This window comes from Watersipora subatra, chromosome 7 (assembly GCF_963576615.1).
Source record: "Watersipora subatra chromosome 7, tzWatSuba1.1, whole genome shotgun sequence".
Classification (NCBI taxonomy): Eukaryota; Metazoa; Bryozoa; class Gymnolaemata; order Cheilostomatida; family Watersiporidae; genus Watersipora; species Watersipora subatra.
Window position 1 is genome coordinate 25,119,252 of NC_088714.1, and position 17,370 is coordinate 25,136,621.

Sequence of the window (17,370 nt, forward strand, 5' to 3'; positions counted from 1 at the left end):
CATCAATAACACTTCAGTCATTAAAAACCTGAGTGTAATTAAAAATGGAAACTAATGAGATGATATTAATTATCTCACATTTTACAATTAGTAAAACAAAAGTGCTATTTAATGAGTGCAGCTAAAAAGATAAAGAATGTATATTGAGCAATGTGTTCAAATAGCTTGCCTTTGCGAGCTCCCAAAAGTCGAGATGCAAGAGGTAACATAACTGTTAAGCTTGACACCAAATATTTACTATATCAAGGGCTGCGTCCTTCCATTTGGTCACCCAAAGCCACGGGTAGATGGTGCGAAACTCTACCATATGCACCATTCAACCACTTTGCTGTATTTCGGAATATTTGTGCAGGTGGCTATTAAGCATGATGATCTCTCATGGTGCAATCGGACTGCCAATGTACTAGTACTTGTAATGAGCTTGTTAAAGATGCAGCGGATAAGCACCAGTTGAAGAACAGAAGATAACTTTAATGAAATATTCATTTTCATTGTTTTATACCTTTATGTGATACAGGTTGGGTTTCCGATAAAGCATCGTGAACAAAATTCAACTAGAATGTTTAGCCGTAGACATTCTGACAAACGCTATTGGCTATAAGAAACAATAAAATTTTGAATGTCAGCAAATTCATCATACAAACAGACAAATTATATTTATAAGTGTACCTAAAGTAACAAACTCTCAACTGCAAATAAGTTTGACCATTAGGGAAATAGAAAACAAATGAAAACTGTTTTAGGTCAACACAGTATAGTAACAGGTCCGGAGTGACCTATATTTATGCAGATTGCCATCATACAGCAACTAACCTGATAAAAGTGCTGCGTCCAGCCGCCTGAAAAGTGAGAAAACTTGAGAAGTGAGAAGCTCTAACATGGAATACACAAATTTTTGGCAAATTTATTATGACACGTATTTGACCTTGGAAACTACCACAATTTATTTGTAGTTTCCAGTTAGAAACTGAATGAGCATATGCCTTCTTAACCAACTTATACTGCTTCATAAAGTATAGAGACCTTTGATTTTAGTATTCCGTTTGAGTTGTAACTCCTTTATGAGTTAAGAGACAGTATTTTCATCTACACAGTTATGTATTTATACATGATCGTTTCAAGATATGTTGCCTACTCACACTGATATATACATTAGCAGTAGATATACAATAGAGCAGTAACAAGCGATGTAGATAACTCAAACTAATTCTCTGAACAAATTACTGAAAAAAAGAAAAAATTCAATTCTTAATATTTATACAATATATACTGAGTTAAACATGTACAAAAAATCAAGATTGAAACTATATGGATAATGAAGTAGAGAAATGACGTAAAATGAGACATTTTAAAACCAGGTTTGACATTCAGGAAATGACCTAACGAGTGGATAGCGCCATCAATAATTTCCTTGTTCATCCACAATAACTGGTGCACAATCATCTGGTTCCTCTTCAAAGCACCATCCAAATTGTTTTGTTAGATTTTTACTGAACTTTGCGGCTCTAGTTTTAAGATCAGAACTGGCATCACTGTTCTGCATGTTGGTAAAAAGGCTGTGCAGAGTATGAGTCAGAAAGTTGTCACTAGATACAATGTCAACAAAGAAGTCTTCCGGTATCTCCTTCATCTACATAAAAAACAATACGTGTGCACCCATTCGGTGACACCAGCATTTTTTCTGAAAGAAAATATAAATCAAAAAAATTTATTTCAGGAGTCAGGATTGTGAATGTTTGATAAGTTTTGTTGGTTATGACATGCGTATGATCTGTGTTAATTAATTTGAACATTCAAAATACAAGCACTGTATTGCTTCTTTTTATATCTAATAGGCTAGACACCTCGAGGTCACAAAAATCTGAATAAAAATTTTTTTTTATGGTGATTTCAGATGATTCACAAATGATGAAAATATTTGTGGAAATGAAAATAATTTAAATCGCACAAAATAATGGAATTTTTCTTTGTAAATTTGCTTTGCTTTTATAACCACTAAATATAAGTGGTGAAGCATGCATTTAGCGCGATATCAATAGAGCGGAAACTGAGCCCTTGGAGTATGAAGCTATATAAAGGAATAGGAAATGCATGAAAAGCTCTTGTCATATGTGTGACAATGAGAGCAGCTCTGCAGAGAATCTCGGAGAAGGAAACTGAAACGGTATTAGCCGCACACGAAGGGAGTGAAACGGAATAGTTACATCAGTATCTCAAGTTTAAACAAGTAAAAAAGTACACTAGCCCAGAAAATATAAAATAAGGAGAAAAATCTGACCCAGTGGATATAAAATAGTGTACCAAGGAACATGGGAGTTTTCAAGATAATAGTCTTGCGGTTTGATGCATAAAACATTTGTATTGACGGACGAATTTAGACAGCCAGCATGCATTAGTAACACAAAAGAGTTTAGAAATAGCCATAATAAATATATATGCATATTTGTCAGACTCCCAAAACATTTTCTGTAGAGTTAAAGAACCTTTTTAGTTTAATCAACCAAGGCGAAACGCGCAGTACAGTCAAACACCTAAATAACAACCAAACGCGTTCCCAGCTTTGCTTAAAATATCATAATGGTCTTATGTTGGAACAAACACTGCTATAAGAATACATTGTGTCCTGTTTAGTTTGTTCTACGGTTCAACCACTCATCCATAATTATTTCAGGTGAACAAATACAACATTTAAGAAAACACCAGCAAACACCACTGGACACACCAGACATAAACATCTTGTTCATCCTATATCCAGAACATCCTTTTATCATAAAGATTTCTTGTATATACGATTGAGTTCACATGTTATTATCATATTTATGTTATTTATACATTTGCTTTTTGCACATGGCCTGATGTGCTCTAGTTAGTATTGCTCAGTGAAATAAGTTAAAATCAAATCAAACTAAATATATTATATAAAACTAGTAAATCTGATCGTAATGGGAAGTTTGACTGTATAGAATATTCCGTCAAACTACGTAACTGTCTAAAAGCAAACAACCCTGAGCAGTCTCATGACAAGGAAAGATGACAAACATTCAAACATAAGCAGCGATGAGATGCTAGTCTCTGAAAGCATTTAGCTTCTATATTAATTTTACTTCACCGGGTAATTTTTAGGTTTACTAATTTCCACTTTCATGTTAAGGACAGGAATACTGATTCATTGATAATACATAACTAGAAAATGCACAACACCTTAACGTATGACAGTAAGACCTTAACGTATGACAGTAAGACCTTAACGTATGACAGTAAGACCTTAACGTATGACAGTAAGACCTTAACGTATGACAGTAAGACCTTAACGTATGACAGTAAGACCTTAACGTATGACAGTAAGACCTTAACGTATGACAGTAAGACCTTAACGTATGACAGTAAGACCTTAACGTATGACAGTAAGACCTTAACGTATGACAGTAAGACCTTAACGTATGACAGTAAGACCTTAACGTATGACAGTAACACCTTAACGTATGACAGTAACACCTTAACATATGACAGTAACACCTTAACATATGACAGTAAGACCAGGATAATAATGAACAAACCCATAACTGTTATGACAACTTTGAAACAGAAACCAAATCTTTCAGAGAGTGAACAACGATAAACCACAAAATACCATGATAAAAAAGAGATACGTACAGAAAAATAGACTGCTTGCAGATTATGAGGCTGTAGCGATAAAAAGTTACCAAGAAGCGATTCTTTGAATAAACTATACATAACCAAACATTAGAATAAATGACTTTATGAATAAATAAATGAATAAATTTAGTTAAAATATGATATTATACTTAAATAGCATCAGTGATACAACACGAGACTATTTTCCTACACCTGATTTTTCTTATTACGACATATATATCAGCTGCAATGGTCAAGTGATTGTTATGTAAGTCGAAAAAAATCATCATTTAAAGTGAATTATGCCTTGATTATTTGGTCCAATATATTTTCCTATTATTACAAAAGCAATGAAACATGCCAAAACTTATTATGCTTACACTCAAGAATGCACACAGATAGTCTGTACACTCTCATTAAGATTTATGGTATGTCAAAGAACCTCATATCATCATATAACTTAGTAAGTAAAAGGAATTATAAATTCTCAGCTACGATAGTAGCCTGAGAACCATACAACAGACATCCTACATCAAACAACAGTGTCAGTAGTCAAAGAATCATAAAAACTCTAGTATGATACGGAGTGGCCCGACAAAATGTATTATCTATACGATGTTCAGGCGATGCAGTAACATCCTACATACAGGAACACGGGCTATACCGGGTTTAATAGTAGTAATTTGATGCAAAGCATAATGAAGCATGAATGGATTTTAACACTTTCATTCTCAATAGACATGAGGCAATCGTACTTCAGCACAAAAAAAGTCAACCATTCAAACTAAACTCCTCTCGTTAAGACCAGGCCACTTACGTTGACAAAATGCGGCAGTTGCAGTCAATAAATTGATGCCGATGCGTCGCTTTCATAGGTGGACTTACACAAAATTGTAATAGATTACATCAGAAAGTCTCGGCATTTTTTATCATTTACAATTATTTTTGATGTTTGAGGTGATCTGACGGCCAGGATGTTTTAAGATTAAAATCGACAAAACTTGATCGCGGTTAAGACGTTCAAATGAAATGGAAGTGCGATTATGGCATCATAGTTGCAAAAATATCGACAGAATAAAGACGCGTAATGCTCCAAAATGCAAACGCGTAATGCTACTTTTGTGCCAAATAGCAATACAGATCATTGCACAAACACTATAGCTATCACGAATCATGGATGATCCGTATACATTACAAATAATCTGATCGATACTTAAATAAATGTACTAGAGAATCCAGCAAGGATATCATGGCCTTCACATGACTCAGGCCAATTCTCATTGGTCAATATATTATTCAACGCGATGCACCCTTTAGTAGCCTGTCTTGACAAACTGTTGTTTTTGCGGAGTTGTCCCCCGGCGAGCGGGGTGAGCAAAACAACAGCTTGTCACAAGACGCACAGCACCTGATGCATCAGCTGCACTGAAAGGGAGTTGTTCTCTTCTGTCTATGCGGTTTGGCTGCGATGTTATGTCGGTTGCTCCATTGGTAATCATAACGGATTTCGCGCAAAAATTTATGTAGAGAAAAATAAGATCAAAACGTTTACCGCAGAAACCAGTTTCTGCGGTAAACTTTAGTAGAACTTAAGAATACAATAAATTGAAAATAAGTATTATTAATAAATCAATAAGAACAAATAAAACTGACTGATACAAAAATGCAAATATAACTGACTGAGCGCACAAATAACAACATGTTTAGTTGCTGTTGTTGTTTAAGTTCTTAAAATCTACTAAAGTTTACTGCAGAGACTGATCTCCGGTTAGACGCTATTATCTTTTTTTTTTTTACATAAATTTTTGCAAAATGCAGTCAGTTATGATTACTAATGGAGTGACCGACATAACATTGCAGCCAAGCCGCATAGACGAAAGAGAACAACTCCCTTTCAGTGCAGCTGATACATCAGGGCAGTGCGTCTTGTGACAAGCTGTTGTTTTGCTCACCCCACTCGCCGGGGGACAACTCCGCAAAAACAACAGTTTGTTAAGACAGGTTAACCATGTAGTAGCGCAGGCCTGTAGCCACAGCAAATATCAACATTACATGTCAGCGATGAATTTCATCTGTGTATCCAGGACTTAACTCTAGAACTGAGCTCTTCAAGTGCATTTTTACGTTTGTCATAAAACTCATTATCTGGGTAATGTAGTGATATACAGGATACAATGATCATCAGCGGACAAGTACTTATATGCATATATCAAAAGCCTTGATAGTGAAATTGAATTAATATTAGATTCAATTTAATATTAATTAATATTAATACTTAATATTAATTAAAATTAATATAAATTAAAATTAATATTAAATCAAATTACTTTATTGCTAATTAAATTACTTTATTGGCAACAAAATAATTGCCAATAATGCAAGATACCTATATGTATAAACATAACTTATATTTACATGTATATATATATATATATGTATATATCTATATATATATATGTATATATATAAAAAATTGTTTCCTCACCCCGGATACCCCGTATGGGTGGTAAATTCTGCTCTAACTCGGGTCTCCTACCAGAGACCTGGGAGTTTGAGCACTCGCCTCAAGATCTTAGCTGTTCCTAATAACGCACTTTTCTGTAACTCACCTGAGTTGATTGTTGTTGGTATTTGGGCAAGCCACATTTTATGCGCCGGTGTTATTGCGCCCAGTGCCCCAATGACTACTGGGATTACAGTTGTTCTTACATCCCAGCATTTTTCAATTTCTTCTCCAAGAGGGAGATATTTCTCTACCTTTTCTTTTTCTTTGCTGGCTATATTGTAGTCATTGGGTACTGCTATATCTATTATAGTAGCCCTCTTGTTCTCCTTGTCTACCACCACTATATCTGGTTGGTTTGCTAAGACATGCTTGTCAGTTTGGATGTAGAAGTCCCAGAGGATCTTAGCGCGGTCATTTTCATTCACCTTACCAGGAGCTTCCCACCAGTGTTGTGGTTTATTAAGGCCATGCTCATCACATAGACTTCTATACACAATACCTGCGACATGATTATGCCGCTCAGTGTATGCGTTTCCTGCTAGCTGCCTGCATCCACTGATGATGTGTTGGATGGTCTCAGGTGCATCTTTGCACAGTCTGCATCTAGGATCGTCTCTAGTGTGATAGATTTTCGTTTGGAGTTGCCTTGTTGGGAGCACTTGCTCCTGGGCTGCCATGATTAGGGACTCTGTATTGGCCGTTAAGTTTCCTTTGTTCAGCCACATATATGTCTGGTGAAGATCGCCAACCTTAGATATTTGTTGGTGGTAAGCACCATGAAGAGGTTTCGTGTGCCAGTCAATTTCCTCATCATCAGGGCGTAGGTCCGTTGTAAGAGCAGCCGATTGAAATTCAGCTAGCAACTTATCTGAGATGGCCATGGAGGCTGCATATGCTTTGATGCTTTGCTCCTCCTCTTTCACTGTCTGCTGTACGCTTTTGAGTCCCCTACCACCATCTTTCCTATCAAGATACAATCTAGTAGTATCAGATTTTGGGTGGAGTGCTCCATGCATGGTCAGCAGTTTACGAGTTGCTATATCTGTTTCTTTGATGGCTTCCTCAGTCCACTTTATTATGCCTGCTGGATATCTTATTACTGGCAGTGCGTAGGTATTTATTGCCATGATTTGGTTCTTGGCATTGAGCTGGCTCCGTAAGACCTGCCGAAGGCGTTTCTTGTATTCGGTAATGGCTTTGTGACGTACCTCGGCTTCGTGGTTGATGTTGCTTTGCATAATCCCCAAGTACTTGTACCCTTCTTCTATATCTTTGATGGTACCATTTGGCATTCTATATATATATATATCTATATATATAGATTTATATATATATGTATATATATATACACATGTATATATATATATAGATTTATATATATATGTATATATAAATCTATATACATATATATATATATATATATAAATATATATATATAGATCTAAGTGTTTGTTGGTCGCATGTCCAGTTATATTAATTAACTTTTAGGAAAGAAAAAACTGCTTCACACTGGAATTGAATTCGGAAACCCCGGTTCTGTAGACAGGCATGCTATCTACTATGCCAAACGACCTACTTGCTATACTATGGAATAATTGCGTGCATACTTATTGCACCAGCCTTATTGCATCAATCTGTAATGCCGATTGGTTGAAATATGCATACTTTGCGGTTCAGTAGCACGCTTGAACTACTGGAAGAAAATGCATGCCCAAACTTCCCAAAAATGTTATAAATATTATGTATATATAACATAAGCTTAATTAAACTTATAGCGCACACAGCAATAAATAAATACCTTAATTTAAAACTTAGAAAGATGAATATTTTATATGTTGATTAAATACAAATTTTTGTACAAAAATTTTCTTATTATCCGTGAAGAAACTTGGGCTATATCTAGCGAGGACTGGGGTAAAAACAAGTAACACTTGATAAAGCGCCATACAATGGACAACACAATATGTAGTGTTAAATGGGGAAAACCTTGCCTGAAATGCATACAAACTATTTTTGAATAAAATAAACTAAATAGAATAAATTTATCAATTCCCTCAGAATAGGGCTCGATTTTGAACCAGCCCTACTCAATAGTGTACAACCTCAGTCTAAACATTAAGCAGTTGAGAGAGTCCTAGTTTGTCATTTACAGAGGCCCGTATGACTGACTGATTTAGTAGACTAAATACATAGAGTTGTCGTACCTGAAAGTGAAGAACACTGATGAGATCTGAGTACATGCTGCTGTATTTCTCTATACACTGGTTGTTACACAAGAGACCAACAACTTTTTTCCACTGTTCAAAGCTATCATACTGCTGACCAATCAGGAAACAAATAAAAGCCATCTGTAGCTCACCCAAAACATTCTGTAATATAAACAAATAGACCGAATGCAGAATCAGGCAGTGAAGGCTAAAGTTCGAAACTTACCTCCATTTCTGTGTAGACATACGGGTAAGCAAAAACGGTGATAGGTAAAATATAATAATCTATAAGAAAATGTTTTAAAAACAGTCTTGGAACTCCCATAACATGGAACAGTTGGCATCAATTAGCTTTCATCTACGTTGAAAAAAATCAATGATTTCTTTTCAACAGTTTGATATTGTTGAGGCACACGAAACATTATGTTTCATGCTCTGCAACAACACCAAACCTTTGTGAGATACATAACACAGGTCTGGCAGATATTCATGCGAATGATTGATATTCAGTTAAGAACTAAATTCATATTTGGAGAACAGAATTGGCTAATCTACATTGTGTACAATAAAGCATGTATCTGTATTTACATTACCACATTTTCTGCACCACAGGGCACGTCGTATCATGAAGCGCAATCTCTACTCCGTGGTCTATTTCTATACTTCACCAATGTATAAGGCAGACCATATTGTAAGGTGCATTTTAAAACAAGTAAAAACAACAACAAACGAAAAACAATGAACTTAGTCAAGTTTATTGGATATACATGTAATGCTCACTCTTCTTCTAACATTCTGCCCAAAATTTTTTGATCATCCCTATCATTGTCTGAGCCAGACTCGACGGGGAGTTGCGACTCAACATTAATACCAGCTTGCTCAAAAGCTCTGATAGTACAGGCTGGCTTTGCTTTAGCCTATGCCTCCACAATCCACAGCATATGATGGCGTAACTTGCCCGCCGCTGCCTCTCAGTTTAAACTAAGCCAATAAGTACGCGGCTCTGCTGACGATGCCATTTTTGGAATTTTTTAGACAAATAAATAGCAATTAGCAGCACACCTCTGCTGTAGACTTAGCAAGAATTTTCATTGTTTCAGCGGATGGTCCACGGCGTGGTGACCGTAGTTCACTTACCAAAGGCACATAACAGACTTTAGAACTCAGTCCACAAACGTTGCACACCGTGCTGAAGGGCGAACAGTTAATTTTTATTAATTGCAAGCTTTCCAGTCAGCTTCAAGGTGTAAGAAATACGGTAGCTCATCACAAATGAATATAAATAATAGTCGATGAGGTCTAACTGCTAACCATACCCTAGTCTCTACTTTGATTATCTATAAGCATAGCAGATGCATCTATATGTATAGGTCAAAGGTAAACATATTCATTAGTAACAGCTTCAAAGAATCAATAAATGAAGATGTTAGTGAATGCCTTCATTTTATGGTGACAATTGCGCACGAAGGTCCTCAAGGCTCACCCAGCATTCATGATACTTCCTCAATAAGCACCTGCCAATGATGTCGGATTAGAATATATAAGCACCTGCCAATGATGTCAGATTAGAATATATGACCCTGACACTAACCTGACAAGAGTGACATCGGCTAATAAAATCTTCTAGAACGAGCTGAGAGTTGACGGCGCAGTCAGTTATTGTCTTCGGGTCGCTGCCTTCCAAAAACCTGAATATTAAGAATAAAATGCTGCTACAACAACCAAACACCAAAGCAACGAGTAGAGATGCTACTGTCTTACTGATGCAAATATTGATTTCATTTCTTAGCAATCATCATTCTCCAAGGAGAGTTGAATAATGAAATCTATGAATCCTTCACCGTTTGCTAAAAATTTAACAAGATAGCAAACATCTAAGACATTGGGAGCAAATAATCCAATACGCCATGAACAGTGCATTTACTATACCGGACAAAATAGTTAGGACACACAACTAGCAATGCATGGGGTTTCACTTCTGAACTAGAATAAATTTCAAGTTTTTACTGATGGATTCCCAAAACTACATATATTTTGGTTCTTTATACTGTTAATAACCTTAATGAGTTCCATTTTATCATTTTTGGATTTTTCTAAAATTAAACACCATTTAAGGGAGCATATCCACAAGTATCATCAATTGTCACATTTCTAATTAAAAAAAACCGATCAGAACTCCTTAATATTTTTTTAGATATTTGAACAGCTCCTTGTAATATGGTGGCCCTGACAATTGCCGTCGAGGTCAGTAAATTACTTTTAGTATTTGGTGATCTAATCCTTCAGAAGATGACTGCTGGCAATCGTCTTAAAATTGGAGGTATAATGAAAATTTCTGCACTAAATAGAGAAGAGATAAAAATTTTACTTTGAAAGTAGCTGATTTGGATTCCTTTGTGTCTAAGAATTCAATAGACATATAAAGATCCATAGTACCTGGATGAGAGACAACAAATATGTCTAAATAACAAATATGTCGAAATAACAAATGTGGTCTAAATTAGTCTATTAAAAAATTGCGTCCCAACAATTTTCTTTGGCACTGTAGGTAGAGTGAGCTGAGCATTTGTCATGCACTACGAATACTGCTATTCTAATAGTCTGTACTCATTTCAACTGGATAATTTAAGACTCCTCTTTTCCCAAGAGAAATTGTGTGCGCAGAAGGCAAGTGAATATCAATATGAGAGCAACAGAAATGCATGCCAGAGCTGAGAACCATCAGAGTTCTTTACAGAGGATAAAGGTGATAAAAGGAGTTTTCTGCCTTTCTAGAAGAACAACTCCAAGAAAAGCTCATCAAATTGTATACAGAAAAAAAATACTTGAGAAGAAACGTTTAGGGAAAAAAGATACAATGGTCATTGAGAAAAACAAGGACAAACGAATTCTAGATGTGAATTCCATTAGTTACATATATGCAGTGAGTGTTATTAACAGCCTGTGCTCCTTCACTTTAGTCAGAAGGGAATAGTAATGAGCGGCTAAAAGAAAGGCATCAGTACCTGTGGACAGGTGTGTAGTTCATCTGTTCATTGGGATCCAACTGCATGTCTGGCATAAGATTGTCAGCATTCAGTTTCTCCATAGGAATAGGCTCAGCCTGGCAACAGGTGAAGCAGCTGCTATACCAAAGAGTGAAATTCGTTGTGCCGCATTATACCTGCTCAAGACTATACTTACATTGTATGGCATAGAGTGCTACATAGAGTGCTGCATAGAGTGCTACATAGAGTGCTACATAGAGTGCTACGTAGAGCGCTGCATAGAGTGCTACATAGAGTGCTGCATAAAGTGCTTCTACTCCTAATTACTAAATGGTATAAAGTGATTTTATTAATAACAACTAAACAAAATAGAGTGTTTGTACTCCTAACTACTAAACAGTAGAGAGTGATTGTACTAACCAGTAGAGAGTGTTTGTACTCCTAACTACTAACCAGTAGAGAGTGATTGTACTCCTAACTACTGAATGGAAGCGAGTACTAGTATTTGTAGACTATTTATCCAAACTGCCAATACTTCTACAAATTATAAATTACAAAGCGAATTCAAGCAGTGAAGATGGATAACATGCACAAACCTTTGATTTAGCTGCTCTTGATGATGAATTGCTGGGCATGGAAAGGAGTGCTGACACGGAGAGCACAAAGCCTGACTTTGGTTGGGTTCTTTGTACAGTGTGTGCAGTGATATGCTGAGAAAGAGATATCCACTTCTTGTAGCTGTGTAAAATTAAAGTATCTATAAAACCCTCAATTTTGGATTTTTAAAATTAGGTGACAAAAATAAGAGGTCCTATTGGGCCATGTTCAAATGCAACAATCTGCTAATACCATGTTAAGCAGAGCCTTTTGTGTCTACAGACTAATTAAATGAATGATATTATTATAGATGATCAAGGCAAGTGAGCGAGTGAAGGTCTCTAACACTACTCTTGTTAGGGAATACATTTACTAACAAGAATAGTGAAGATAATTCGGGGAAAATATTTCCCCGAATTATCTTTGGCCTAAATTTGGGAAATGTTTTCCCACCTGATACTAAGCCCAAGTAAGCACAGCTTCATAGTTTCACTTGGTTTTTTAGTTACCGCCAAAATATCATATCTTTGAAAGATTGTGAAAAAACTGTTTAATAAATTTAATTTCTGTTTTTTTCTACCATAGATATAGTAAACCCTAGATTGGCGAATAGCTATCATTACAATGGAGCAAAAGTGAGACCTATAATTGGCTGTTGTTTTCACGACGTTACATCGCAGTGATGTGCATCACGGCAACAGAGCATTCAGCTGAGCAGTGAGTTTAGTAGTGAAAGCATGCTTGTCCTACTAGTTTGTAAGTCATAAACGTTACAATAAGACCAAATTATTGGTGAAATGTCATCAGAGGAGACTACAACACCCCAGGTATGTGAACCCACAATAAAAATTTTAAATACTTGGTAAACCTAACCTTTGCACGTGTGCTATACCATTGGTTCACGTTGTAAGAAACTACTGGAAACAAACTAACTACCAACTCAACTGAACTTACTTGTCTTATCATGGTCTCATAACAACGAACATACCTTTCTATGATTATTCTGAATTGAAAGTGAAGTGAATGAATGCTTGGGACTATCAAAAGAGTGTCTAGACAGATTATAACAACACCTATTACAAACTTGTCTTTCAGCTGATAGGGTGGTAATCTAGCTTGGCATGACTGATCAAATTCCTTTTTTGTCTCATTCCAAGTAATGTAATGATATTCATTCTACTACATGTATGCATTGTTAATGTTTAGGCTAAGAAAAAGTCAAGCCCCGGCTGGTGCTGTGCCTAAAGATGTTCAAGCAATCCTGAGAAATGCCCAGATCTGGCGTTTCACCGCTTTCCTGAAACCCGTAATGCTTGGATAAATGCAGTGCGAAGACAGGATCGGACTCCAACATCAAGCTCTGTATTATGCAGTGGAAATTTTCAGAAAGACTGCTACAAGGTTCCACCAGGTATTGGAAGAAAACTAACGCTAAAATCTGAGGCAATACCTACAATATTTACAGCTTATCCAACCTACCTTCAGCCAAAAGTTGTGAAAAGACGGACACCAACCATAAGAACAGAAAGCCAGCCGAAATGTGGAAGAACATCTCAGACAGCAGCCAGCACCATAATACCTGACCCTGAAAATGCTACACCTTTTGATACTACTATCCATGATGATGAGCAACCTGCAGCTTCTGACAATCAGGACACACCTACAGCCTCGACAATGAGCTGCCGACGTGGTGGTAGACCTAAACATCCTGCTGTCACATGTATCCCAATATTAAAAAGAAGAATCAAAACTCTACAGCAGAGAGTTATTAGTTCAATTTCTATTTGGACACTCTTTGTATTATCAATGATATAGAAGCTTCTAAATCATTGGTATTATCCATTACCATATGTCTAAGATTCTTGCCTTTCTCATCCAAAGTCAGTTTTATATATTATCAATAAAATATGCAGTCTCACACATCTTTTAAAACACTTTTATTCGACTTACTCAATAGTTCCTGATTTCTGTCTTTACATTTTTTTATTTTGTAATCTAAGGGGAAACCTCATTTTGATGATATCAATGCTAATAAAAAGTTACACACATACCAGGTGAGATGGTGCAGCCTGCATAACAAATAGCATAGCGTTGGCGACTGAAGAGATTTCAATAGGGAAAAAACAACAACTATCACTTCAACACTTTTGGTTTGATAGAGCACGGCAAATTGGATGCTAAGTTCATGCTCTTGATGAGGTAAACTTTTAAAACTAGACACTCATTTCTGCTTCGTCATTTACGCAGTGGAACCTCTACTTACAAAAATGTCAAGTAATGAAATGTCTTTTGGTAGATATTCTGCTTCCACTTAAGAAATATGTTTATTAATACGAAAGACATAAAAGGCCTTCCGTATTTTGGCTCGTTTGGTATTTTCTGCCTGTTGGCTCCCCATGGATATGACATCATGTACAAATGCATCTCACTCAGTTTCATATGCTAACAACATCAAAAATAGAAAGTTTTGTGTTCATTAGTTGCATAATTAGTTTTATAATTTGGAGTTATAATATACCACATACAAAGTAGGACAACTTTTGTCTCTAGCAATGCAAGCTCAATGTTTTTTGTACGATGGCATAGTTTTTGAGTTTGTGCTAATGTAAATAAATTTTTCTACAGGCGTTTCTAAAAACATTTATTCTGAGCAAAAAACCAAGATACAGTACAATGTCCAACTCTTCTGACCGTCGGCCATCCAGCCCTGCGGTTTCTTAGCCTCGTCTAGACGGCCAACGTGAAAGGTGAAAAAACAAACATATCATTCAGTTTTTATTCATTATTTCTCTATTCTTTCTTTTTACACGTGTACTTTTTATTTATTATGTAGTCTAATACAAATTTAACATGTATTTGTTACAGGTACTAATCATTAAATGTATGTATGTATAATTTATACAAATGTTGTTCGAATTTTGTTGGGGCTCGGAACGAATTAGGGCATTTATATGGTTGAATTGGTTTCTACTTACAAAAGTTTCTATTTACGAAACGGCTTCTAAATCGAATAAATTTCGTAAGTAGACGTTCCACTGTATAAATGTATCCGACTAACCTATCGTATGGATAAGGTCCACAATATCGTAAGTAGAGGTTCCACTGTATAGATGTATCCGACTAACCTATCATATGGATAAGGTCCACAATATCATAAGTAGAGGTTCCACTGTATAGATGTACCCGACTAACCTATCATATGGATAAGGTCCACAATATCGTAAGTAGAGGTTCCACTGTATAGATGTACCCGACTAACCTATCATATGGATAAGGTCCACAATATCGATCTAATTCCTTTTTATTATCTTTAAACTTTTGAAGTTCTTCATCTACTACTTCATTTTCAAATAATTCCAGACTTGTGTTCCATTTCCGAACAACAACTTCTCTCTCTGAGAATGCTCTGAAGAATCCACTCCTTGGGCTATTTTGGCAGCCATCTCCACTGGGAGGAACTCTAAGGAAACGGAAGACTGATTTAAAAACTGCTCAGATAAACAGCCAAGGTAAATCTGATATTAGCAATCATAAAAAAGAAAGGGATTTACACTCTCGCTTTATATTGCTGAAGTAGTTTTAAACTTTAATATGAACAGAAAGTTACAGAAGTCATATCACAAATAATATAAATAGAATATATAAACATATATTTATTATAAATAAAACTGCAATAACTATTATGAGCATACTATAATAGATAACACAATTACTGGAAAACTAAAAATTAAGTATTGAATGAATATAGCCACAGAGATGAATCTTCATGCTGGTGAGAGAAAGAGCATACAATTATACCACAATGTTTTAATTAAACGCGTCTAAAAACTCCATAAAACAAAAAGAATTTTAAAAATGTGAAGTTGGAATAGTTTTGGAGTGAGTAAATAAAAAAACAATATCTTACGTAAAGTATATGAAGTGTAGGCCAGGAGGAATCATTTTGATCCCCTTAAAGTTGGCAGTCACCTGCCAGGAGTGCATGTCAATGCCTATTTCAGTCCCTTTCGGTACGTCTAGAAGAACCAACACGGCTCCAGCCTCAAACAAATGATTAGCTGTCGCTTGGTCCATGGCAATGAAGCTACCTATCTGCAGTAAAACATGCCATGTAGTATGCAACATACTAGCTGTCGAATACATCTTGTAATAGGGTTGCTAAGTAGCAAATCTCCGCAGATTTTCTATTGACTACGTTTGTTTTCAGTTTGAACTAACAAGGAAAGATGAAGAAAATTACTAAAGTGAGTGAAGCAGCAGCTATGAGCATTTAATTTCTACTAATAACCTTAGTAGCATCATCAGGCCTGTTGTGATACACAGTCACACGTGTCAAAAAATCGGAAAGTTTTGGCCGAAATTGGGAAATATACGAAACACATAAAAAAATTCGTCCAAACTCAAAGAATTGTCAAAGCTGTGCATGCACCCCGAAATCGTCGACGAAACACTTTCCATTGGCTGGACAAACTATTAGTGGGCGCGATTTAGCAGCTTTTGCGATTTGTTTAGTCCGAGACACATATAGCGCCATGCAAAAAATACGAACATAATTCAACATAATAAATACGATGCAACTTATTAAAAAAGTGCCATCTCTAGCGCAATCTAATTGCATCATATTTACTATGTTGAATTATGTTGTTTTGTTCTTGCGGGTCGTTATGTGTCTTGGACTAAGCAAATCATAAAATCTGCTAAAATCGCGCTTGCTAATAATTTGTTTAGCTGATTGAAAGCGTTTCGTTAACATTTCGGTGTGCATGCACAGCTTTGACAATTCTGTGAGTTTCGGATGAATATTTTCGTGCTTTTTGTATATTTTGTGATTTCGGCCAAAACTTTCAAAATTTTCCGCACATGTGGCCATACTTTTATGCTCTGCTAGTAAACTCTTCACGTGCAAATTAGGCAGCAATCGCATAGGCTTGATCAATTCTTACAAACATACCGAATCATACAAATTATACAAACGATACCCTCAGCTAGTGAATAGTTTACTAACATAATAAATGATATTATTATCTAAAATTGATTAATTTCAAAAGCTATCATTTGCATTAGCAGAATATTGCATTATATTACAATTGCAATATAAAAAATCCTATAATTATACTAATTATATCGCTATACCATTGCTATAATACTATACCTCTACATACTTAATTGTGCAAACAAATTTATTGCTTAAAGGTTGACTTGCAACAAAATTCACATAAAGTTACCGTATTTGGCATCAAAAGATTCACCATGTCTTACTCTGCTGTGTTGTAGGTGCAAAATATGTGGAAATGTGATTACAAGCTCTTAAAAGCTCAAAAACGAACAGCTAATTGCAGCAATCACGAAAATGCCGTAGTTTATAATCCCTTTATTTCGACGATGTACTCAAGTCCATCTGGTTATTGTTTTGACACGTGATGTTATCACGTGAAAG

General features: G+C 35.8%; 1 protein-coding gene across 1 annotated transcript; it reads right to left on the reverse strand.

Moving 5' to 3' along the window:
• Positions 1-1,343: 1,343 nt before the first annotated feature.
• Positions 1,344-16,020, reverse strand: LOC137399849 (protein AAR2 homolog). The gene is made up of 7 exons (XM_068086087.1): positions 15,841-16,020; positions 15,193-15,393; positions 11,933-12,074; positions 11,355-11,452; positions 9,941-10,037; positions 8,347-8,511; positions 1,344-1,630 (listed from the first exon to the last, which is right to left on the reverse strand). Exons 1-7 carry the CDS (start codon positions 16,005-16,007, stop codon positions 1,400-1,402), a joined length of 1,101 nt encoding a protein of 366 aa, XP_067942188.1. The 5' UTR covers positions 16,008-16,020; the 3' UTR covers positions 1,344-1,399.
• Positions 16,021-17,370: the final 1,350 nt, after the last annotated feature.